General features: G+C 40.8%; 1 protein-coding gene and 1 pseudogene across 2 annotated transcripts in view; one reads left to right on the top strand and one right to left on the bottom strand.

The window, feature by feature from the left end:
- ATRN (attractin) overlaps positions 1-25,130 on the bottom strand; it is a 174,272-nt gene extending 149,142 nt beyond the window's left edge. The window contains exon 1 of the mRNA XM_007465407.1: positions 24,706-25,130. Within this exon, the coding sequence (XP_007465469.1) occupies positions 24,706-25,085 (380 nt within the window). The 5' untranslated portion in view covers positions 25,086-25,130. The remainder of the gene's footprint in view (positions 1-24,705) is intronic.
- On the top strand, positions 5,181-6,461 carry LOC103078790 (glyceraldehyde-3-phosphate dehydrogenase pseudogene; annotated as a pseudogene). Its single transcript, XR_014368678.1, has one exon. The product of XR_014368678.1 is annotated as a glyceraldehyde-3-phosphate dehydrogenase pseudogene (transcript).
- Positions 25,131-26,283: the final 1,153 nt, after the last annotated feature.

The following is a 26,283-nucleotide window of genomic DNA, read 5'->3' as shown; positions in this document are numbered from 1 at the left end:
TTTAGCAACAGCAACAAAATTATATATCTAGGGGTAAATCCAATAAAAGTATGTGAGACCATTTGGAAAAAAGTTATAAGAATTTACTTAAAGACATAAAAGGTACCTAAATAAGTGGAAATATAAAGCATGTTCTAGATGATAAGACTCTACGGATAAGGATGACGAACTTCTCCAGGCTAATCTCAATATCAGGTGAAATTGCAATCAAAAATCTCAACAAGGATTTTTGTTGAAATAAAAGAAACAAAGGGCTAAAAACAACCAAGAGAAATTTGAAGTTTTATGTAACTAAGGTGTATTTCAAATCTGTAGGGAGGAAAGTATACTATTATATAAATGGGACCGGGACAACTGCTTATCGAATAAAAAAAACTAAATTAGGTCATAACAAACTATACATAAAAATAAATTACAGGTAGAAGAAAGATCAAAAAGTGAAAAAGCAGGGCTTTCCTGGTGGTGCAGGGGCTGAGAGTCCGCCTGCCAATGCAGGGGACACGGGTTCATGCCAGTCCAGGAAGATCCCACATGCCGCGGAGCGGCTGGGCCCGTGAGCCATGGCCGCTGAGCCTGCACGTCTGGAGCCTGTGCTCCACAATGGGAGAGGCCACAACAGTGACAGGCCCGCATACCGCAAAAAAAAAAAAAGAAAAAAAAAGAGAAAAAAAAGTGAAAAAGCAAATATTTTTTAACGTTGAGGAAGAAATTCAGGAGAATATCTTGACAAGGTCAGTAAAGGAAAGGAATTTTTTAATATAACAAAAAGAGCACAAACCATAAAGGAAAAAAAGTGATAAAACTGACTACATTAAAATTTAAATTTCTGTTAAAAACACACCATAAAGAATGTTAAAGACAAGCCATAATTGCTGGTGGTAATGTAAGTTGGCTAAATCTCTACGAAAAGCTTTTTGGCAATACCTAACAAAATCTAAAATGCACATATCCCTCTGATAAAGCAATTTTACTTCTGAGAACTAAACCTAAAAATACACCCAGAAATGTGTGAAATGACATGTGTACAAGGTCATTCAACACCTTTATATAAATTAAGACACAATCATGCAATGGAATACCAAAGAATTTTTTTTCAAATGTACTGGTATGAATCTCTAAGATATGCTGCTCAGTGAGGATGGAGAGGAAAAAGCAAAGTACAAATCATTGGGGAAATATGCCATTCTTATGTAAAAAGGAAGGAGGAAGAACATACAAAATATGCAATTGTTTATATATGCTGCTAACATATCTGGAAAGCTACACAACTGATGACAGACTATTCCCAGAGAGGGAAAGGAAAACTTTCTATCATGTATCCCTTTGTAGCTTTTGAATGCATTACCAATTTAAGAAAAGACCGTATTTCATCTGTTCGAAGACATGCCTTTCTTTTCTCATTTAATATCTCTGAAATCAAGGTGCTTCTTAGAACTGATACCAATATCTTAATAATACTAGAAACATTTTTCTTTCTTAGTAGTACATAAAATAATGGTGTATCTTATAACTGATGGCATCTTAGATTCAACATAATTAAGTAAAAACTTCTTAATAAATTTTTTTAAATATAATTTTGGATTCACAGAAAAGTTGCAGAGATGATACAGTGAATTCCCAGACACCTCTTACCCAGTTTCACCTAATGATAACATATTAAATTACTATGATACATTTGCCAGACTAAGAAACCAATATTCGTACTTTTCTAATCCCTAAACGCCAGACTTTATTCCAAGTTCTCCAGTTTTTACACTAATATACTATTTTCTGTTCCAGGATACCACATTACATTTATTCATCGTGGCTCCTTTGTCTCCCCTGGTCTATGACAGTTTCTTAGTGTTTCCTTGTTTTTCATGACCTTGACAGTTTTGAGATAGTGTACTATCAAGCATTTTGTGGAATGTCCCTCAATTTGTCTGATGTTTTTCTCATGATTACATTGGGGTTATGGGGCTTTGGGGAAAATGCCACAGAAGCAATATACCCTCCTAATTACATCATATCAGAGGGCACATGATATCAACACATTTTACCACAGCAATGTTAACCCTGATCATTTGGTCAAGGTAGTGCTTGCCAAGTTTCTCCACTGTAAAGTTACTATTTTTACCCTCTCCATATTCTACTCTTTGGATAAGATTCACTAAATACGGCCTATACTTAAGGAGGGCAGTGGAGAGAAATTAAGCTCCACATCCTAGACAGGGAAGTATCTGCTTATAATATTCAGAATTCTTCTGTAATATTTGTTCCTTCTTATCAGTTATAGGTAAAATTTTTAAACTGTGAAATAAAATAAGCCATTTACTAAAAGAAGATCATTGCTGCATATATAATCCCAGGATTAATATATAGAATATATGAAGAACTCCTATAATCTAATTTAAAAATCAACCCAAATGACAAATGGGCAAAAGGCAAGAAAAAGCAATTCAAATGAACATAAACGAAATATGGCCTTTAAATATATTGAAAGATAGTCACTCTTACTAGTAATCAAGAGAATGTAAAATAAAACCACCATATACAATTTCACACCCATCAGATTGGAATGAAAAAAAACTAGAATACCCAAACATGAACGAGTAAAATGAACCCAAACATGGGAGTAAAATCTAGACCAATCCCTTTTAAGAACAATTTAGTAATATCTAAAATTGAAGTGCTCTGACCCAGCAATTTTACTCCTAATGACTAGGTAACAAATCCTTTTGAAAGTCAGGTGGTTTCCAATTTTTTGCTTACAACAAAACTGAAGGCAGATATAACTCAGCTGTTGCCTGGTACATACTTAAAACGAATTTTCGATGAAAGACTATCATTTGACTTTTGGCATATAATTTAAAAGGAGTTCAAATACTTGAGAGACCCTGCCACAACAAAGTTTCTTCCATTTAAAGATACTTATTTGGGACTTCCCTCGTGGTCCAGTGGTTAAGAATCTGTCTTGCAATGCAGGGGACACAGGTTCGATCCCTGGTCAGGGAACTAAGATCCCACATGCCACAGGGAAACTAAGCCTGTGTGCCACAACTAATGAAATATCCCGCGTGCTGCAACTAAGACCCAATGCAGCCAAAAAATAAATGAATAAATATTTTTAAAAATAATAAAAAAAACTTATTTATGTTAACAAGTTTATTAGTTTTATACTTACCAAAGGGGGAAAAGGGATTAATATTTACACTAAACTCTGTCTCATTCTAACAGTAAATTATTTCATCACAGATTTTTTTTTTTTTGGCCGTGTTGGGTCTTCATTGCTGCATGAGGGCTTTCTCCAGTTGCGGCGAGCCGGGGCTACTCCTCGTTGCAGTGTGCAGGCCTCTCATTGTGGTGGCTTCTCTTCTTGTGGAGCACAGGCTCTAGGCACACAGGCTCAGTAGTTGTGGTGCACGGGCTTAGTTGCTCTGCAGCATGTACGATCCTCGCAGACCAGGGCTCGAACCCGTGTCCCTGCATTGGCAGGCAGATTCTCAACCACTGCGCCACCAAGGAAGTCCCTCATCACAGATTTTTAAAAGTACTATCCATCTCAACAAGAGATGCTTTTCCAATAAAAAATGTTTAAAAGTTTTTTCAAAATATGTGTATTAGATTTGTGTCGTTTGCTCAGCTGTATACTACAAATAACTGTAATAATTAGTTAATTCAGAAGAAAATCTTCAGCATGTAAGGTCTCATGGTCATAGAAAGCTGAAAAAAAATCATTTATTTACAAATCCTTATTACAGAAAAGATAGGATACTCAAACTACCTTCAAGCATAGAACTATATTAGAATAAACTTCTATGGGGGAAATACACGTACACACACAAATTAGTGCACGTAAAACTGGTGAAATCTGAATAAGGTTGATGGACTGTATCAATGCCAATATTCTGGTTGTGCTCTTGTACTATGGTTATGCAAGATGTTACTATTAAGAGAAATGGGTGACAGATGTAAGAAATCTATCATTTCTTAGAACTGTATATGGATCGACGATTATCTCAAAATAAAACTTTTTTAAAACTATATATGAGGATTTTAAAACTTATTACAAAACTACTTATTACAAACTAATCAGGATGGTCTGGTACTGACATAACAACAAACATATAGGTCAATGGAACATAACTGAGAGTCTAGAAACAAACCCATTCATCTAGAGTTAACTGATTTCTGACATGGGTACCAGGACCATTCAATGGGGGAAAAATAGTCTCTTCAATAAATGGTGCTGGAACGACTGGATATCCACATGCAAAAAAATGAAGTGGAACCACCACCTCACACAGCATGTACAAAAATTAATTCAAAATGGATCAAAGACCAAAATGTAAAAGCTAACCCTATAAAACTCTTAAAAAGAAAACACAGATGTAAATCTTCATGACCTTGGATTAGGAAATGGTTTCCTAGATAAGAAAGACTTAAAGCACAAGCAAATAAAAAAAAAAAAAAAAAGAAAAGAAAAATTAGACTTCATCAAAATATTAAACTTTTGTATGTAAAAAGCATTATCAAGGTTGTTCTTGTGAAAAACAACCAACAAAATGAGGAAATTATTTGCAAATCATATATCTGACAAGGGTCTAATATCCAGAACATATAAAGAACTCTTACAACTCAACAATAAAAAGACAAATAATTTTTAAAATGGTCAAACGATTGGAGTAGACATTTTTCCAAAGGAGATATACAAATGGCCACATAGGCCCATAAAAAGATACTAAAAACCAATAGTTATTAGGGGAATACAAATCAAAGCCATAATGAGATACCAGCTTGTACTTACTAGGATAGCCATTCATTCATTTATTTATATAAATAATTTTATAACAATAAATGAATGGGACTTCCCTGGTAGTCCAGTGGTTAAGAATCTACCTTCCAATGCAGGGGACACAGGTTTGATCCCTGGTTGGGAAACTAAGATCCCACATGCCGTTGGGCAACTAAGCATGCGCGCACAACTAGAGAGCCCACGTGACGCAACTACCGAGCCTGCGCACCACAACCAGAGAGAAGTCCCCACGCCACAACTAGAGAGACGCCGCGCACTGCAACGAAGAGTCCTCACTCTGCAACGGAAGATTCCACATGCTGCAACAAAGATCCCGCGTGCTGCAACTAAGACCAATGCAACCAAATAAATATTTTTTTAAAAAATAAATGAATGAAAAGCTCTCTGCTCCTCCCCGTTCGACAGACAGCCGTGTCTTGTGTGCAGTGCCAGCTGCGTCCTGGAGACAAGATGGTGAAGGTCGGAGTGAATGGATTTGGCCGTATTGGGCGCCTGGTCACCAGGGCTGCTTTTAACTCTGGCAAAGTGGACACTGTCGCCATCAATTACCCCTTCATTGACCTTCACTACATGGTCTACATGTTCCAGTATGATTCCACCCATGGCAAGTTCCATGGCACAGTCAAAGCTGAGAACGGGAAGCTTGTCATCAATGGAAAGGCCATCACCATCTTCCAGGAGCAAGATCCTGCCAACATCAAATGGGGTGATGCTGGTGATGAGTATGTGGTAGAGTCCACTGGCATCTTCACCACCATGGAGAAGGCCAGGGCTCACTTGAAGGGTGGAGCCAAGAGGGTCATCATCTCTGCCCCTTCTGCCGATGCCCCCATGTTTGTCATGGGCATGAACCATGAGAAGTATGACAACCACCTCAAGATTGTCAGCAATGCCTCCTGCACCACCAACTGCTTGGCCCCCCTGGCCAGTGTCATCCGTGACCAATTCAGCATCGTGGAGGGACTCATGACGATGGTCCATGCCATCACTGCCACCCAGAAGACCATGGATGGCTCCTCTGGGAAGCTGTGGCGTGATGGCCGAGGGGCTGCCCAGAACATAATTCCTGCTTCTACTGGCACTGGAAAGGCTGTGGGCAAGGTCATCCCTGAGCTGAATGGGAAGCTCACTGGCATGGCTTTCCACGTCCCCACCCCCAACGTGTCCGTCGTGGATCTGACCTGCCGCCTTGAGAAACCTGCCAAATACGAGGACAACAAGAAGGTGGTGAAGCAAGTGGTGGACGGCCCCCTCAAGGGCATCCTGGGCTACAGTGAGGACCACGTTGTCTCCTGTGACTTCAACAGTAACACCCACTCTTCTACCTTTGATGCTGGGGCTGGCATCGCCCTCAACGACCACTTTGTCAAGCTCATTTCCTGGTACGACAATGAATTTGGCTACAGCAACAGGGTGGTGGACCTCATGGTCCACATGGCCTGCAAGGAGTAAGAGTCCCTGGACCACCAGCCCCAGCAGGAGCACGAGAGAAAGAGAGAGGTCCTCCGCTGCTGGGGAGTCCTTGCCCCAACTCTGTCCTCCAACACACTTGAGAATCTCCCGACCTCCACGCGGTTTCCATCCCAGACCCCCTGAGGAAGGGGAGGAGGAGGGGCTTAGGGAGCCCTACCTTGTCATGTACCATCAATAAAGTACACTGTACCCAGAAAATAAATAAATAAATGAACAAATAAAACCTCAGAAAATAAGTATTGATGAGAACGTGGAGAAAATGCAACTCTCATACACTGCTGGTAGGAATGTAAACTGGTACAGTTGCTGTGAAAAAGTTAGGCACTTCTTCAAAAAGTAAACATTGAGTTACCATGGACCCATCAATTCCACTCCTAGGCAAACACCCAAGAGACATACCCATATGTCCACTCAAAAATTTGTACATGAATGTTCACAGCAGCATTATTCATAATAGGCAAAGGGTGGAAGCAACCCAAATGTCCATCAACTAATGGATGGATAAATAAGATGTGGTATATGTATACTATGGAATACTATTCAGCCATAAAAAGGAATGAAGTACTGATATATGATACAACATGGATGAATCTTGAAAACATTACACTAAGTAAAAGAAGTCAGTCACAACTGACCACAAATGCCTAGGATAGAAAATCCATAAGCAGAAAGTAGACTGTGGTTGTCAGGCACTGGGAGGAAGGAGGAATGGGGAGTGACTGCTAACAGGTACAGGGTTTCTGTTTGGCATAATGAAAATATTGTGGAATTAGATAGTGATGATGGTTGCACAACTTTATGAATACACTAAAAATCACGTAACTGTACACTTTAAAATGGTGAGTTTTATGTTATCTGACATTTAGATCAGTGGACAGAATTCATAACCCAGGGGGGAAAAACTGTACAGAGGAATTAGAATGGAAATAATAATTTAGGCAAAAAAAAAAAAAAAGGGACACTGCAAAAACTGACTGTCAAAGAAGACCCTAAATACGTATTTTTAAAAAGAGTGAGAATGAGGGAGCTCGAAGAGGGAAGAGATATGGGAACATATGTATATGTATAACTGACTCACTTTGTTATAAAGCAGAAACTAACACACCATTGTAAAGTAATTTTACTCCAATAAAGATGTTTAAAAAAACAAAAAAGAGTGAGAATGGTTAACAAACTGCTATAAAATTTGCAGGTACCCAGTAAATTTTGTAAAGTAATATAATGGGTTTTTTCAGTAACTTTATTTATAATACACCAGAAATGACATTCTTTGCAACTACATAAAGACATTTTTTTAAAATGGTATATGTCAACTGCATGTTAACCTAAAAGTATTCAAGGAAGTAAATAGAATTTTTAAATATTTTGGAGGTACTTCAAAAGTTTGAAGATCAAAGCCCTAGAGAAAAATCATACACAGGTACACAAAGAGATACGTAAAAATGTTAATTGTAGCACTGTTCATAACAGCACAAGCTGGAAAAATCTAAATGCCCAGCAGCAGAAAACTAGGTAAATAAATTGGAATTCTGTAATGAATATAGCTATGAAATCAACTAGCACTACATTTATCAACACAAACATCTCAAAAGCATAAAAAAATAGGTTTAGGAGTGGGGAAAAAACATATTACAGAATGATTACTTTTTATAAAGTTTGAAAACATGATCTTGTTTTTGGAAACAAGACATTGTGTGCGTGTGTGTTTGTGTGTGTGTGTGTGTGTGTGTGTATCTCTAGTGAAATAGAAACATGCAAGAGAAATATTAAACATCAACTTCATCACACTAGTTACCTCTGGGGAGAGTTAAGGTAAACAGAATTAGGAAGGAGTAATATAGGAACCTTGGTGATATCTGTAATATTTTATATTACACAACTTATATTATTATGTAGTAATATTAACATGAAGGAATTTAGAAGAGCTAGGTTGCAAGTACACAGATGTTCATTTTATTATTCTTTGTATCTCTTCCACAAGCTTAAAATAGTTCATTTTAAAAGGAAGTTAAAGTTAGCTCAGAGACTGAACCAGCACCAAATACATGCACCAAAGCAACCAGTTACTTGGTCAGGGTCGGTCAGTGTTTCTCAACCAGTAGTCCAAATGATGTTCCAATTAAAAGACAGTAATGGTATCTATTAAAAGAGACGCATAAGACATGATATTTAAATACATGGGAAGGGCATGAAATGAATCTAATTCTGCAAATTCGCCTCAATATCATCTCGCTAAACCTTCTGATTAAAATCCTTGTATAGGGGAAATCCAGGAAGATAGCGGAAGGGTAAGACGAGGAGATCACCTTCCTCCCCACAGATACATCAGAAATACATCTACACGTGGAACAATTCCTACAGAACACCTACTGAACGCTGGCAGAAGACCTCAGACCTCCCAAAAGGCAAGAAACTCCCTACGTACCTGGGTAGGGCAAAAGAAAAAAGAATAAACAGAGACAAAAGAATAGGGACAGGACCTGCACCAGTGGGAGGGAGCTGTGAAGGAGGAGAGGTTTCCACACACTAGGAAGCCCCTTCGCGGGCAGAGACTGCGGGTGGCGGAGGGGGGAAGCTTCGAAGCAGAGGAGGAGAGCGCAGCAAAAGGGGTGCGGAGGGCAAAGCGAAGAGATTCCTGCACAGAGGATCGGTGCGACCAGCACTCACCAGCCCGAGAGGCTTGTCTGCTCACCGGCTGGGGCGGGCGGGGGCTGGGAGCTGAGGCTCGGGCTTCAGTCGGAGCAAAGGGAGAGGACTGGGATTGGCAGCGGGAACACAGCCTGCAGGGGGTTAGTGCACCATGGCTAGCCAGGAGGGAGTCCAGGGAAAAGTCTAGACCTGTTGAAGAGGCAAGAGACTTTTTCTTCCCTCTTTGTTTCCTGGTGCGTGAGGAGAGGGGATTAAGAGCGCTGCTTAAAGGACCTCCAGAGACAGGCGCGAGCCGCGGCTAACAGCGCGGACCCCAGAGACGGGCATGTGACGCTAAGGCTGCTGCTGCCGCCACCAAGAAGTCTGTGTGCGAGCACAGGTCACTATCCACACCGCCCCTCCCGGGAGCCTGCGGCGCCCGCCACTGCCAGGGTCCCAGGATCCAGGGACAACTTGCCCAGAAGAACGCACGGCACGCCTCAAGATGGTGCAACGTTATGCTGGTCTCTGCCGCCGCAGGCTTCGCCCCGCACTCCGTACCCCTCCCTCCCTCCGGCCTGAGTGAGCCAGAGCCCCTGAATCAGCGGCTCCTTTAACCCCGTCCTGTCTGAGCGAAGAACAGATGCCCTCCAGCAACCGACACGCAAAGGTGGGGCCAAATCCAAAACTGAGCCCCGGGAGATGTGAGAACAAAGAAGAGAAAGGGAAATCCCTCCCAGCCGCCTCAGAAGCAGCGGATTAAAGCTCCACAATCAATTTGATGTACCTGCATCTGTGGAATACCTGAATAAACAACGAATCATCCCAAATTGAGGAGATGGACTTTGAGCAAGATTTATTATTTTTTCCCCTTTTCCTCTTTTTGTCAGTAGGAATGTGTATGCTTCTGTGTGAGATTTTGTCTGTATAGCTTTGCTTTCACCATTTGTCCTAGGGTTCTATCCGTCCTTTTTTTTTACTTTTTAAAAAATTTTTTGCTTAATAATTATTTTTTATTTTAACAACTTTATTTTATTTTATCACACTTTATTTTCTTTCGTCCTCTTTCTTTCTTTCTTTCTACTTTTTCTCCCTTTTATTCTGAGCCGTGTGGATGAAAGGCCCTTGATGCTGCAGCCAGGAGTCAGTGCTGTGCCTCTGAGGTGGGAGAGCCGACTTCAGGACACTGGTCCACAAGAGACTTCCCAGTTCCACGTACTATCACACGGTGAAAATCTCCCAGAGATCTCCATCTCAACACCAACACCCAGCTTCACTCAACGACCAGCAAGCTACAGTGCTGGGCACCCTATGCCAAACAACTAGCAAGACAGAAACACAACACCACCCATTAGCAGAGAGGCTGCCTAAAATCATAATAAGGCCACAGACACCCCAAAACACACCACCAGACGTGGACCTGCCCACCAGAAAGACAAGATCCAGCCTCATCCACCAGAACACAAGCACTAGTCCCCTCCACCAGGAAGCCTACACAACCCACTGAACCAACCTTAGCCACTGGGGACAGACACCAAAAACAACGGGAACTACGAACCTGCAGCCTGCAAAAAGGAGACCCCAAACACAGTATGATAAGCAAAATGAGAAGACAGAAAAACACACAGCAGATGAAGGAGCAAGATAAAAACCCACCAGACCTAACAAATGAAGAGGAAATAGGCAGTCAACCTGAAAAAGAATGCAGAATAATGATAGTAAAGATAATCCAAAATCTTGGAAACAGAATAAATTCAAGAAACATTTAACAAGGACCTAGAAGAACTAAAGATGAAAGAAGCAATGAACAACTCAATAAATGAAATTTAAAATACTCTAGAAGGGATCAGTAGCAGAATAACTGAGGCAGAAGAACAGATAAGTGACCTGGAAGATTAAATAGTGGAAATAACTACTTCAGAGCAGAATAAAGAAAAAAGAATGAAAAGAACTGAGGACAGTCTCAGAGACCTCTGGGACAACATTAAACGCACCAACATTCGAATTATAGGGGTTCCAGAAGAAGAAGAGAAAAAGAAAGGGACTGAGAAAATATTTGAAGAGATTATAGTTGAAAACTTCCCTAATATGGGAAAGGAAATAGTTAATCAAGTCCAGGAAGCACAGAGAGTCCCATACAGGATAAATTCAAGGAGAAATACGCCAAGACACATATTAATCAAACTGTCAAAAACTAAATACAAAGAAAGCATATTAAAAGCAGCAAGGGAAAAACAACAAATAACACACAAGGGAATCCCCATAAGGTTAACAGCTGATCTCTCAGCAGAAACTCTACAAGCCAGAAGGGAGTGGCAGGACATACTGAAAGTGATGAAGGAGAAAAACCTGCAACCAAGATTACTCTACCCAGCAAGGATCTCATTCAGATTTGATGGAGAAATTAAAACCTTTACAGACAAGCAAAAGCTGAGAGAGTTCAGCACCACCAAACCAGCTTTACAACAAATGCTAAAGGAACTGCTCTAGACAAAAACACAAGAGAAGGAAAAGTCCTATAATAACGAACCCAAAACAATTTAGAAAATGGGAATAGGAACATACATATCGATAATTACCTTAAATGTAAATGGACTAAATGCTCCCACCAAAAGACACAGATTGGCTGAATGGATACAAAAACAAGACCCATATATATGCTGTCTACAAGAGACCCACTTCAGACCTAGAGACACATACAGACTGAAAGTAAGGGGATGGAAAAAGATATTCCATGCAAATGGAAACCAAAAGAAAGCTGGAGTAGCAATTCTCATATCAGACAAAATAGACTTTAAAATAAGGACTATCAGAAGAGACAAAGAAGGACACTACATAATGATTAAGGGATCGATCCAAGAAGAAGATATAACAATTGTAAATATTTATGCACCCAACATAGGAGCACCTCAATACATAAGGCAAAAACTAGCAGCCATAAAAGGGGAAATCGACAGTAACACATTCATAGTAGGGGACTTTAACACCCCACTTTCACCAATGGACAGATCATCCAAAATGAAAATAAATAAGGAAACACAAGCTTTAAATGATACATTAAACAAGATGGACTTAATTGATATTTATAGGACACTCCATCCAAAAACAACAGAATACACATTTTTCTCAAGTGCTCATGGAACATTCTCCAGGATAGATCATATCCTGGGTCACAAATCAAGCCTTGGTAAATTTAAGAAAATTGAAATTGTATCAAGTATCTTTTCCGACTACAACGCTATGAGACTAGATATCAATTACAGGAAAAGATCTGTAAAAATTACAAACACATGGAGGCTAAACAATACACTACTTAATAAAGAAGTTATCACTGAAGAAATCAAAGAGGAAATAAAAAAATACCTAGAAACAAATGACAATGGAGACATGATGACCCAAAACCTATGGGATGCAGCAAAAGCAGTTCTAAGAGGGAAGTCTGTAACAATACAATCCTACCTTAAGAAACAGGAAACATCTAGAACAAACAACCTAACCTTGCACCTAAAGCAATTAGAGAAAGAAGAACAAAAAAACCCCAAAGTTAGCAGAAGGAAAGAAATCATAAAGATCAGATCAGAAATAAATGAAAAAGAAATGAAGGAAATGATAGCAAAGATCAATAAAACTAAAAGCTGGTTCTTTGAGAAGATAAACAAAATTGATAAACCATTAGCCAGACTCAGCAAGAAAAACAGGGAGAGGACTCAAATCAATAGAATTAGAAATGAAAAAGAAGAAGTAACAAATGACATTGCAGAAATACAAAAATATCATGAGAGATTACTACAAGCAACTCTATGCCAATAAAATGGACAACCTGGAAGAAATGGACAAATTCTTAGAAATGTACAACCTGACAAGACTGAATCAGTAAGAAATAGAAAATATGAACAGACCAATCACAAGCACTGTAATTGAAACAGTGATTAAAAATCTTCCAACAGGGCTACCCTAGTGGCGCAGTGGTTGAGAGTCTGCCTGCTGATGCAGGGGACACGGGTTCATGCCCTGGTCTGGGAAGATCCCACATGCCGCGTTGTGGCTGGGCCCGTGAGCTATGACCACTGAGCCTGCGCTTCCGGAGCCTGTGCTCCGCAATGGGAGAGGCCACAGCAGCGAGAGGCCTGTGTACCACAAAAAAAAAAAAAAAAACAAGAAACAAATCTTCCAACAAACAAAAGCCCAGGACCAGATGGTTTCACAGGCGAATTCTATCAAACATTTAGAGAAGAGCTAACACCTATCCTTCTCAAACTCTTCCAAAATATAGCAGAGGGAGGAACACTCCCAAACTCATTCTACGAGGCCACCATCACCCTGATACCAAAACCAGACAAGGAAGTCACAAAGACAGAAAACTACAGGCCAATATCACTGATGAACATAGATGCCAAAACCCTCAACAAAATACTAACAAACAGAATCCAACAGCACATTAAAAGGATCATATACCATGATCAAGTGGGGTTTATTCCAGGAATGCAAGCATTCTTCAATGTACGCAAATCAATCAACGTGATACACCATATTAACAAACTGAAGGAGAAAAACCATATGATCATCTCAATAGATGCAGAGAAAGCTTTTGACAAAATTCAACACCCATTTATGATAAAAACCCTGCAGAAAGTAGGTGTAGAGGGAACTTTCCTCAATATAATAAAGGCCGTATATGACAAGCCCACAGCCAACATCATCCTCAATGGCGAAAAACTGAAAGCATTTCCACTAAGGTCAGGAACAAGACAAGGTTGCCCACTCTCACCACTCTTATTCAACATAGTTTTGGAAGTTTTAGCCACAGCAATCAGAGAAGAAAAGGAAATAAAAGGAATCCAAATCGGAAAAGAAGAAGTAAAGCTGTCACTGTTTGCAGATGACATGATACTATACATAGAGAATCCTAAAGATGCTACCAGAAAACTACTAGAGCTAATCAATGAATTTGGTAAAGTAGCAGGATACAAAATTAATGCACAGAAATCTCTGGCATTCCTATATACTAATGATGAAAAATCTGAAAGTGAAATCAAGAAAACACTCCCATTTACCATTGCAACAAAAAGAATAAAATATCTAGGAATAAACCTACCTAAGGAGACAAAAGACCTGTATGCAGAAAATTATAAGACACTGATGAAAGAAATTAAAGATGATACAAACAGATGGAGAGATATACCATGTTCTTGGATTGGAAGAATCAACATTGTGAAAATGACTCTACTTCCCAAAGCAATCTATAGATTCAATGCAATCCCTATCAAACTACCACTGGCATTTTTCACAGAACTAGAACAAAAAATTTCACAATTTGTATGGAAACACAAAAGACCCCGAATAGCCAAAGCAATCTTGAGAACAAAAAATGGAGCTGGAGGAATCAGGCTGCCTGACTTCAGACTATACTACAAAGCTACAGTAATCAAGACAGTATGGTACTGGCACAAAAACAGAAAGATAGATCAATGGAATAGGATAGAAAGCCCAGAGATAAACCCATGCACATATGGTCACCTTATCTTTGATAAAGGTGGCAGGAACGTACAGTGGAGAAAGGACAGCCTCTTCAATAAGTGGTGCTGGGAAAACTGGACAGGTACATGTAAAAGTATGAGATTAGATCACTCCCTAACACCATACACAAAAATAAGCTCAAAATGGATTAAAGACCTAAATGTAAGGCCAGAAACTATCAAACTCTTAGAGGAAAACATAGGCAGAACACTCTATGACATAAATCACAGCAAGATCCTTCTTGACCCATCTCCTAGAGTAATGGAGATAAAAACAAAAATAAACAAATGGGACCTAATGAAACTTCAAAGCTTTTGCACAGCAAAGGAAACCATAAACAAGACCAAAAGACAGCCCTCAGAATGGGAGAAAATATTTGCAAATGAATCAACTGACAAAGGATTAATCTCTAAAATTTACAGGCAGCTCATGCAGCTCAATAACAAAAAAACAAACAACCCAATCCAAAAATGGGCAGAAGACCTAAATAGACATTTCTCCAAAGAAGATATACAGACTGCCAACAAACACATGAAAGAATGCTCAACATCATTAATCATTAGGGAAATGCAAATCAAAACTACAATGAGATCTCATCTCTCACCGGTCAGAATGGCCATCATCAAAAAATCTAGAAACAATAAATTCTGGAGAGGGTGTGGAGAAAAGGGAATACTCTTGCACTGCTGGTGGGAATGTGAATTGGTACAGCCACTATGGAGAACACTATGGAGTTTCCTTAAAAAACTACAAATAGAACTACCATATGACCCAGCAATCCCACTACTGGGCATATACCCTGAGAAAACCATAATTCAGAAAGAGTCATGTACCAAAATGTTCATTGCAGCTCTATTTACAATAGCCAGGACAAGGAAACCACCTAAGTGTCCATCATCAGATGAATGGATAAAGAAGATGTGGCACATATACACAATGGAATATTACTCAGCCATAAAAGGAAATGAAATTGAGTTATTCGTAGTGAGGTGGATGGACCTAGAGTCTGTCATACAGAGTGAAGTAAGTCAGAAAGAGAAAGACAAATACTGTATGCTAACACATATATATGGAATCTAAGAAAAAAAAATGTCATGAAGAACCTAGGGTTAAGACAGAAATAAAAGACACAGACCTAGTAGAGAATGGACCTGAGGATATGGGGAGGGGGAAGAGTAAGCTGTGACAAAGTGATTGAGTGGCATGGACATATATACACTACCAAACGTAAAATAGATAGCCAGTGGGAAGCAGCTGCATAGCACAGGGAGATCAGCTTGGTGCTTTGTGACCACCTAGAGGCGTATGATAGGGAGGGTGGGAGGGAGGGAGACGCAAGAGGGAAGAGATATGGGAGAGAAGCGAAAAATCCTTGTGTAACCGTGCAAGATGTCTCCAGTATTTCAAAAACCAATGTGAAAGGGGAAAATTAAGTGACAATTACAGCCAGTTTGGCCTTTTCGTTCAATTTTGAAAAACCATCCACACAGGTAGTATGCTATTTGCAAAGGAATGCTTACAAACAGCTGAAAACCACTATCATTTTATCATTTAAAAACAAAACACAAAAAAATTCTAAGAAATAATTTTTAAAGCACAAATGCATGAATAACAAACATGAGGACAGGAAAGTTGTCTATTTCTATAGTATAAAGCAGAGCGAAATACAATCTCTATTTTAATATATATTCAATCCCCAAACGAAATGTCACTTTTTATTTGTGTATAAATAATGCTTCTCCTTAATTAATTTAAAATACATTAAACATGTGCCCACATGTTAAAGAGGGAAAAGAAATTTTTCTTTTTATATTGTGAATATCATTACAAATTGTATTCAAAATGTATGTTATAATGTTTAACAGGAAATTACTTTTTACTATTTAATATCACCTTATCAAAAATAGGATACATTTTCTTAATGTGTAATTAAGATAGTCCACAAGATTATACATTTTTGTGAAAGGATTTGTGAATCAAAAAATATAGGAAACACTGGTCAAGAGGTTACTTTTGTGTCTCTTAACAGCACCTGACACAATTTCAGCCTCTAATGCTTGTAGGCTTATTAATAAACAAATTAGAAAATTCTTAATTAGAATGCAAAAAGTACCAAGAAGAATTAATTGGAAAATTCATTCAACTTAATAACTGTACACCGTTAATGTCAAATTCTAAAAAAATAAAGAGGCAATTCAGCCATAACTAAAATTAACTTCTATAAGTGAAAGAGAATTCTAGATAAGTAAACATGTAAATAAATAGCCTGAATTAAGGTTCACTCAAAATGTACTTGAAAAAACAGAAAACTTAAAGAATTAAAAACTGAAAGGATGAAATCGAACCAGGGTCTCATGTGTTAAAAGAAAAGCAGTTAAAGGGATATGACATCAATAAGAGGAGAAAGAAAAAAGCAAGGTAAATAAAAGAAATTCACCCTAAGGAGGAAAAATTAGAAAAAGTCAGGCTAACAATAAAGGGCCAGTTTGAAAGTATAGGGAGAAAAGGAAAAATGCAAGGAAGAAAGCAACAAAACGAAGGATTAGATTAGTATATAATATATGAATAAGAGTCACTTTTGCCACCATGCATTTGGGAAATCACAGAAAATAGTAAAGAGTATAAATGAGAAACAAGTTTCATAATAGGTTAGTGGCTGATGAATTTCTAGATACAATCATTAGGGAAAGTACAACCACAGTTTCATTTCAGTTTTAGAAACAAGATTGTATTTAAAGAGAAAAACCAGTATGATTTCTGTTCAACCACGCTAACAGGTACCTACTTCTATATTTAATTCTCAAGATAAAGATAACCTACAAATTTATTAAATAAGTTAATCACAATTTGTAAAAACTGTTTTGATCATAAACACACTCTGCTTTTTTCCTATATATTTATCTGTCTTCTATACTGTAGTAAATAAAATGCATTTGCCTATCTTGGGAACCTTTCACAGAGGTAAAGTTTAAATGTCAGATACCTGCTTTCAAACTTATTAGGCAATTATATTAAGACATTCATGCTAAATTTTTCTTTTTACTCAATAAACATAATTTTACCTTTTCATCTAAGTAAACTCTTCCAGGAATCAGCCAAAAGCTTGAAAGATCTGTTATGTATTTTATATAAAGTGTCCACCCAAAATAACATAAATTCACACAACATAAGCACATATTTTGTTGATTCTTCCCATTATCCTCTCTTTTTTCCCTGTCACATATCAAGGGATGAATAACTGCCATTCAATGACTTGTCTCTATTATCAATACACTTTATCTCAACACAGAACAGTCTTCACTGCAGTAACCTCAACATTCCACATAGTGGGTCCCTCATAGAGTGAATTTCTGATAAACTGGGGGACCAGCATCTCATTACATGATATGATATTTTCCAGACCATTCCCAATTTTCATCATCAACACTTACTGAGTATTCACCAAACAGCAGGTTCTAAGAATAGGCAGCAATGTCACTGTCCTCACCTGCCCGGTACTGGCCCCACTTTCTGGTGACAGTAAGTGTGTTTTCCGTTTTCCTTCCCCTTTCTCAGTCCTTCCATCTATGAAGTTGGACCCTCATCCCCCAGCTCCAGAGAGGTACTCAACTCAGGTCTGATCAGTCAGAACATTCCCAGGACACTAGCCACAGTGACTGATTCAGTAAAGGACAAGGGACCAACCAGCGAGACTCTCACCCTTCCTTATCTGTTACACGCTCCTAAGGAAAAGTTACCTCTTTTCCAGTTTGATTTAGCTCCTGGAGACATCACATGAAGAGACCCTGCCTGAAAGTGAGGCCAGTAAAGAGAGAAGGAGAGAGACCAACTGGTCACCTGGATCTACCCACATATGAAGCCAACAATATCCCCTGGACTTTTCTGTCACATAAACCAATAAATCTCTCCCATCTTTTTCTCTTAAGCTTGTCTGAGTTGGGCATCTGTCACTAAAAGAACTTTGATAGAAACTGTATCCAATACAATTTACAAAGTGACAATTAATTAGCCTCTGAATGTGAAACTAGATTAAAAAGAGGTAAAGTACAGTGCAGTGAGAACAGCCTGATCCTGAGCCGGAAATTGGCAATCCCAGTTATGCGGTATCAAAGAAACAAGTTAAAACTACTGCCTGCGGTAACAGGGTTTGGATCATGTGCCCAACATGATTGGAACATTGGGAGATTCGGTATTAAAAAGTCAGTAATTTAGACCATGTTATCAAAGAGGATAAGGCCCAGGTAGGGGTAAAATAGGTGAAGGGGATTAAGAGTTACAAACAGCCAATTATAAAATAAATAAGCCACAGGGATGTAATATACAGCATAAGGAATATGGTCAATAATACTACAGTAATTTTGTATGGGAACAGATAGTTACTAAACTTATCATGGTGATCATTTCATAATGTATGCAAATGTTAGATCACTATGTAGTACACCTGAAACTAACATAATATTGTACATAAATTGTATTTCAATCAAAAAACAAAAACAGGGAATTCCCTGGTGGTCCAGTGGTTAGGACTCTGTGCTTCCAGGGCATGGGTTCGAACCCTGGTCAGGGAATTAAGATCCTGCAAGCCGTGCAGCACAGCCAAAATAAATAAAATAATAAAATAAAACAAAATAAAATACAAAAACAAAACAAGAGGATAAGGCCCAAACTCCTTGGTATGGAGTTTAATGATCTGGCCCTAGGTCCCTCTGTATGTTAGGAAGGTTTCTGAGCAAGACAATGATACATGTTCTCAGGGGATTATATGACACAGGGTAGAAAGTATTCTGGAGGTGCAAGAGAGCCAGGGTGCAACAGAGGCAGGTCAGCAATAAGGTGAAGGGCCAGGTGCACTAGGATGGCAGCAGGAAGAATGGAAAGGAACACATTTCTAAGACTTCAGAGAAGGGAGAATAAACAGAAAGAGCAAAAGATTACTCCTAAGTTTTGACCTTTGGTTATCTAAAGTAGAATTTGCTACTGAAATAAGGAAGTACAAAGGAAAACACTATTTTTTTCAATGAGGATAAGAAGTTTGGTCTTCGATGTGGCTTAGTATGAGATGGACAGCACAACATCCCAATAAAGATGCCCAGCAAACAGTGGAAGACAAGACAATGAAATTCAGGAGAAATAAAAAGACAAAAGACAAATACGGCAGTCATATAGGTACAGAAGACTTTTTTTTAAGTCATAAAGAATATATAGCAGAACTTCATTCCTTCATTCAACAATAGTTATTGAGCACTATGTCTCAGCCACTGCTCTAGGCTCTGGGAATATAACAGTGAGCAAAACAGATAAAAATTCCTGCCTCATGGAGTTTATATTCTACTGGGAAAAACAGACAAGTCTAAATTTGATTAATGAACATAAATTTAGGGCTTCAGGTTAATACTTCTTAGCAATTACTGTAAGCAAAATAAGTATTTATTTTACCTTCTTTTATCAAATTTTATTTTCCAGAATTTTCACTTCACTAGTTAGAAAAACAAATTTATGTCCTCAGGCCAGTAGCCAGACAGATTCAAGTAAATTAAGATTTTTTTTTTATGCTAGCTTTCCTACTGTAACAAACCTATTTTCCCTCCTTTGTTTCTCAGAGTGTTGGGATTATGTCAGCCCTTCCAGATAATGTCCATAAAGGATGACTAGACTCAGAAAAAATGAGAGGCCAAATGGTATAATGGAAAGCATATGTTTGGGAATTAGACACGGCCTGAGTTCAAATCTCAATTTTTCACATGTTGTGTAACCTTGGGCAAGTTACTCTCTATCTCCAAGCTTCGGTTTACCCAACTGTGAAATGGGAATAACTTCACTCTAAGGATTAAAAAGAATAATTTCTAAAAGGCCCTTGACACAACACCTGGAAAAAATGGAGAAATGCTAGAAAAATGGAAGCAGCTACTGCTGCAACTATTACTACTACTATTACTGCAATGTGCTGTGCACAAAACAGATGCTCAATAAATGCCTTTCTTCTTCTTCTATAGACAGTATTAATATCATGGGCAACTATAAGGCTCTAATTCAGCAGGTTATTGTATTCTAACCCCCCAGAAGTTGTATACAGGAACTTAAAAGAATTAAATGCATATTAATTTCATAAATGAGCTTAAAACATCTTTATTTTCTAACTTAATGGGATATATTTATCCTCCAAACAAAAGTTTCGATGGTGATATCACAAGTAGAAAAACATGATTACTGAATCACATAAAAATGAATGGAAGTGGCATTGCTTTAGAAATCATCCACCAAAGATTGACACCATTAACTTTATCCTCTGTAATTAATCATTTCTATAGTATCTTACATTTGGAAAAAAAATTAAGTGATTTTCTAACTATAACCACACAATAATCCAAATTGTAAACAACACCCTCAGAGTTGTCCTGAAGATTAAATGGCACAATATACATGAAGATGCCTGATCCGGTCCGTGGCATGTAGTATGGACTCAGTATGATAACTTAAGTGAAATCTAACCCTCTTATTAATGAAAAGGACCTTATAACAGCAATTGTAACACAGGATTTATGGAACTAAAAGGCTTAAAAATCACACCAACCTAATGCTGACCCAAACCAGAAAGGTATTCATTCTAATATCTCGAAGTTTAATAACAAAGAGGTTTGTAAGTTAAATCAAGACACATACCAACACATAATGAAAACCAACATTTCACTCTTCCCCTAAAAAATCCTACAAGTAAAAATTTAATGAAAGGGTTTTTTTTTAAGCCTAGAAATGTAAGTTCCTCTTACTTTCACTTTTTAAAAATATTGCTTCTGTTTTCTTTAAGATTTATTATTTATTTATTTATCTTTGGCTGCATCGGGTCTTAGTTGCAGCATGCAGGATCTTCGCTGAGGCATGTGGGATCTTTTGTTGGGCACACGGGCTTCACTCTAGTTGTGGTGTGCAGGTTCCAGAGCACGTGGGCTCTGTAGTTTGCGGCATGCGGGCTCTCTAGTTGAGGTTTGTGAGCTCAGTAGTTGTGGTGTGGGCTTAGTTGCCTGCAGCATGGGGGAATCTTAGTTCCCTGACCAGGGATCGAACCTGCATCCCCTGCATTGGAAGGTGGATTCTTTACCACTGGACCACCAGGGAAGTCCCTTACTTTCCTTTTTTTAAAATGCAAATTCCAGAATCCCACAAAATATAATGAAATTATCAGAATAAAGGTTATAACTCTTTGCCTAGGAAAGAGCACTGACACCAGCTGGAACTGGCTCAAGTGGAGTGTCCACAACAACCAGGGGTGCCCCTTCACTCACAGATGACGCCATTTGAGACAACCAGTGTCAGGACTGGATGTTCCCCCTAACAAGTAGCTTTTCTCCAATCCTCTGGACTGTCCATGTGGACACTTGGACCTGCTTTCTCTATATGCAGATGACTCCAATACTTACACCTGTCCCACAAGGTAGAAACCCTGTAAACACTCCAATCTCAGTATGTGCAAAATTAAACATCTCAAATCTGCTCCTCCTCTGTCCCTGTGTCTGTTAATGGTAACACCGTCCTCTCAATCACCTAAGATAGGATCTAGTTTTCTTTCCTTCACCATCCCCCTCTCTTCCCAAGAGCAAGCCAGTTTCAAAGAAAGATCTGTCATTCACCTCTACAATACCACCGAGCACCTAACCCTGCCTCCATTCCCACAGCTTATCTCAAGTTCTCGTTACTGCTGTCCTGTCCCATGTCAACAGTTCCAATCTAGTTGCCCACCATCTCTCATGCTCAAAGTGAGTCCACCTTCTCTGAATATTACAGACAGACTGATCTAGCTATATATATCCCTCCCCACCCTGTGAGCCCCCACTGTCTACTAAGGCATCCCAGATTTTCAGAACTTGAAGAACTCTCCTCTGACCCAACCATCCATTCACTTGATCGTGGAAGTTCCTCAAATTCAAAATGCTCTGGCCCCATCTTCAAAGGCCATTCCTGCTCTGGCGCCAATCTAAAAGCCTGTAATATCATGAAAACAAGATGAACTATGCTATTCTACTGCTCACAGGCTAAAGGTCAAAATTCTCAACCCAACCAACAGGGCTCCACAAGGCCTGGCTCCTGCCTATGTCGCCAGTCTTGCTCCCCTTTGCTCTCTCTGCTCTAGCCACCTGGCTTTCTATCCATCCTGCCATGATCCCTCTCATCTCCAAGCCTCTGTACGTAATGGACCCTCAGCACCCCACCTCCCATGTAGGTGGTGGCATTTCACCCTTCAGATCTCAACTCAAAAGCCACTTATTCAGACACTAACTTTACCTTTTTTTTTTTGTTTTTTTTGTTTTGTTTTGTTTTTTGCGGTACGTGGGCCTCTCATTGCTGTGGCCTGTCCCGTTGCAGAGCAACAGGCTCCGGACACGCAGGCTCAGTGGCCATGGCTCACGGGCACAGCCACAACGTGGCATGTGGGATCTTCCCGAACCGGGGCACGAACCCGTGTCCCCTGCATCGGCAGGCGGACTCTCAACCACTGCGCCACCAGGGAAGCCCACTAACCTTACCTTTCCGAACTAAATCAAGTCCTCCGTTTGCCCCCTCCTCTTCACTTCCATAGCTTTAAGAAAAATCATAAGAAATTGATTACTGTTCCCAAGCTAGAATGTAAGCTCCGTAAGAGCAGGACTGTGTCTGTCTCATTAACCACTGTAATCTCATAACCCAACCCAGAGTAGCCCTCAACAAGTTTGTATAGATTAATGAAGTTCATAAACTAGAACCACATTACCCAGAACCCTAAGTAAAGGTACAAGGCTGGCCCTACAGTACACTAGTCTTGAAATTACTTGCTTTCTCCATAATGATAAAGAGCTCAGCTCTTCAACGTTCTCCGTGTTCCCTTGAAGATCTGACATTACGTGAGTCTATAATTCTACAGTTCCAAACTTCTCTCTCGCAATTCTCTTCTATATACCCTGGCACTAGCAATACTTTACTTTCTGGTCTCCACAATTTTGTTTGCATCCTTGGTTCCATCTGAAATTTTTTTCCCAGTGCCACACCTCCAAATCCTACTATCGTCAAGTGCTCAAATCCAACGTCACCTCCTCCTCAAAATATCCGTTGTACCCCCTCAGCTAGTCACACCCTCTCTGCCCCTGAATTCCCACAGGTTCTCCCTTACCTCATTCAGGTCTCAGATCAAATGTCACTTCAAATGAGTGCTTTCTCCTAAAGTTACCAACTGGTTATAATTGTCTATCAGGCCATCCTGACTTACTTTCTTGACAGCATTTACCATTACCTAAAATTATTTGTGCTTTTCTTTATTTATTTACTTCTCCCCACTAGAATGTAAGATCTATGAGAGCAGGGACCCTGTCTGTCTTGTTCTTCATATTTCCCCACTCTTCCATATCTGACATCAAAAAAATTCGGTAAATATCTGCCAAAAGCATGAATGACTCTGTAGCCCTTATGATTATGGTTATCTATGTACAAATCTTTCTCTGGCTATATTCCAACCTCTGTGGACTAGGCCAAAGTCTGGCTAATCTATTTGTTTGTATTATCCAGAAATCCTTGCACAACTAAAGCAAATAATAGTTAACTACTAATTAATTAATGAATGATCTCTCCAAGAGGTACTGCCCTGAACCAGGCCAACTCAGAACTCCATATTCTCCAGAAACCAGGGCAAACAGGAACCTCCTTCGATGCCCTCTCCATGACAGACCTTGTTCCAATCCGCCTCCTCCAGTGAGCTTCCAAAGGCTAGTTTCTTCACTTTCCTTTAGCCAATAACCGATGGTTCTTCTATCTCTACTATCTCACAATCCTACCCTTTTCCCTTCTATCTCCAGACAACGAATCTCTCCCAGGGCCCTGTTTCTTCGGAGTACCCCACATCTCCAATCAGTCCAGGAACTCATCAGGCTCTAGAGAACGAGGGGATGTTCCAAAGAAGTGTTAAAGGAAGACTGGCTCTCTCACCTTTTCTTTTATGCCTCGTTTTTCCGAAAGAGGCCCAGTTTCAGAGACTGGCTTTGAAACTCTTCGGGATCCTAAGCTTTCGTCCCATGTAGTCCGCCGCGCCCAAACCCCTTTGGGGTGCCCCCACCCTTGCCTCGAACCTTTTCAACTTCTCTTACAGGAAGACCCCAGGCCAGAGACGATGATCTCCCGGGAAGCAAATGGTCCTCAAACACCATGGGGCGGCCCTATCCCCCCCACTTTATGTCGGGCAGCCGCCTCCGGCCTGAGGCCGTCTCGAGCGGCCCTTAAGCCTCGGCCTCTGACTGAGCCCTGCCCTCCGACACCCCCCCCACACCACTCACCTGAAGCGGCCACCACAGTGCTGGCATTGCTCGCCCACCCAGCCGGCGGGGCAGACGCACTGGCCAGTGCCAGGATTGCAGCGGCCGCCGTTGACACAGGGCCGGTCGCATTCCTTGGCCTCTGCTGCGGCTGAGCCCGACACCGCCGTCGCTGCCGCCGCGGCCTCAGCAGCCCAAGGAAGCAGCAGCAGCGGCGGGAGCAGCAGCAACAGCAGCAGCCGCCGCCGCCGCCGTGGGAGGCGCAGCCGGGTCCCCAGCCCTGGCCTCCCAGCCCTGGTCGCGTCCCAGTCCCGGCACCGCCTGCTGTTCCTGCTCTCGGGCGCTGGCGTCGCCACCGTCCTCCTCAGCCTCGCCTCAGTCGCCGCCGCCGCCGCCACCATCTTCCCGGGGCTGAGACGGTGCCCCACGAACACATATACATACACACACACACACACACACACACACACACAAACACACACACACACACACACACAAACCCGCGCGCGCGCGCGCGCGCGCACACCACAGGACACAACCGGCTCTCCTTCGCCTGGCCGTGCGGGGCGGGGCTGTGAGGACGGTGGCTCGGGCGGTCAATCCTGAGGGCGGGGCCGAAGCTGCGCGGGAGGCGGGGTCGGCGCATGCGTGCGTGGGCGGGGCACGCGGCCCTAGAGGCAGACCTCTAACGCGGATCCTGGGCTTAGGCGAGGCCTTTCCGACCTCCATAACGAAGCGCTCTATTGCTCTAGTTTTATTCCTTCGCCCGGTGAGGCAGCCCCTGCGTAGCGGTCCTGAAGCACCCTTTTCCCGTTCGCTGCCTCGGATCCGGTCCCTCTGCTAACCAAGCCGGCAGAGTTGAGCGCTGCGGTCCCGAAGACCCAGGCGCCGGTCATCGCTTTACCCCAACTCTCGCTGCGGGGCAGAAAGGGCCTAGGAGGAGTCAGCGTCGTGGTGTGACGCTAAGTGCGGTACTGTAGCAGTGCTGCCTTTGAGCTTCTGCTTTGTCCTCTGTAGTATAGGGTTAACGAAGTAACACCTGTGTTAAGAACCTAGCGCATTGGCTATGCTCAATAAATGCCTAGAACTGAAGACACACAGTGCGGCCTCCCTTGATACAGGCTGATTAAGTAGCAGACCAGACCACACACCTTTAATCCTGTACAGGAAGTTTGAGGTTACCTTGCTCCCCGCTATTTGCTCTCCAATCATCTCTGAAGAAAGGGCAGCATAAAATTAGGAACTGGAGCATTCCCCCCTCCCCCCCTCACACACAGTTCTGCCCCTGGAGCCCTTCTCAGGTAGTTTGTTACTTTGGTGCCCCCCAGTGAAACATGCCTCCTGGCAGTACAACCTTGTGTGGTCCCTGACCCTGGAATCTGGACAGACCTGTGACTCGATTTAACTGAAGAAGAATGTGGGGCACGTGATGATGTGCCGGTTCCAGTTCTGAGCCTTTAAGAACAACCTAGCAATCTTGATTTTGAGCTCTTGATAGTCCTGAGCTGCAACTGCTCTTCCACCTTGCTGCAGAGAGACCACATGGAGGAAAAGTAGGAACCCAGTTATCACCAGGAACTGAGATCCCAGACACAAGAA

Source organism: Lipotes vexillifer, unplaced genomic scaffold (assembly GCF_000442215.2).
Source record: "Lipotes vexillifer unplaced genomic scaffold, Lipotes_vexillifer_v1.1 scaffold875, whole genome shotgun sequence".
Lineage (NCBI taxonomy): Eukaryota > Metazoa > Chordata > Mammalia > Artiodactyla > Lipotidae > Lipotes > Lipotes vexillifer.
Note: the sequence above shows the minus strand (reverse complement) of the source record. Positions and strands in the feature narration are given on the sequence as shown.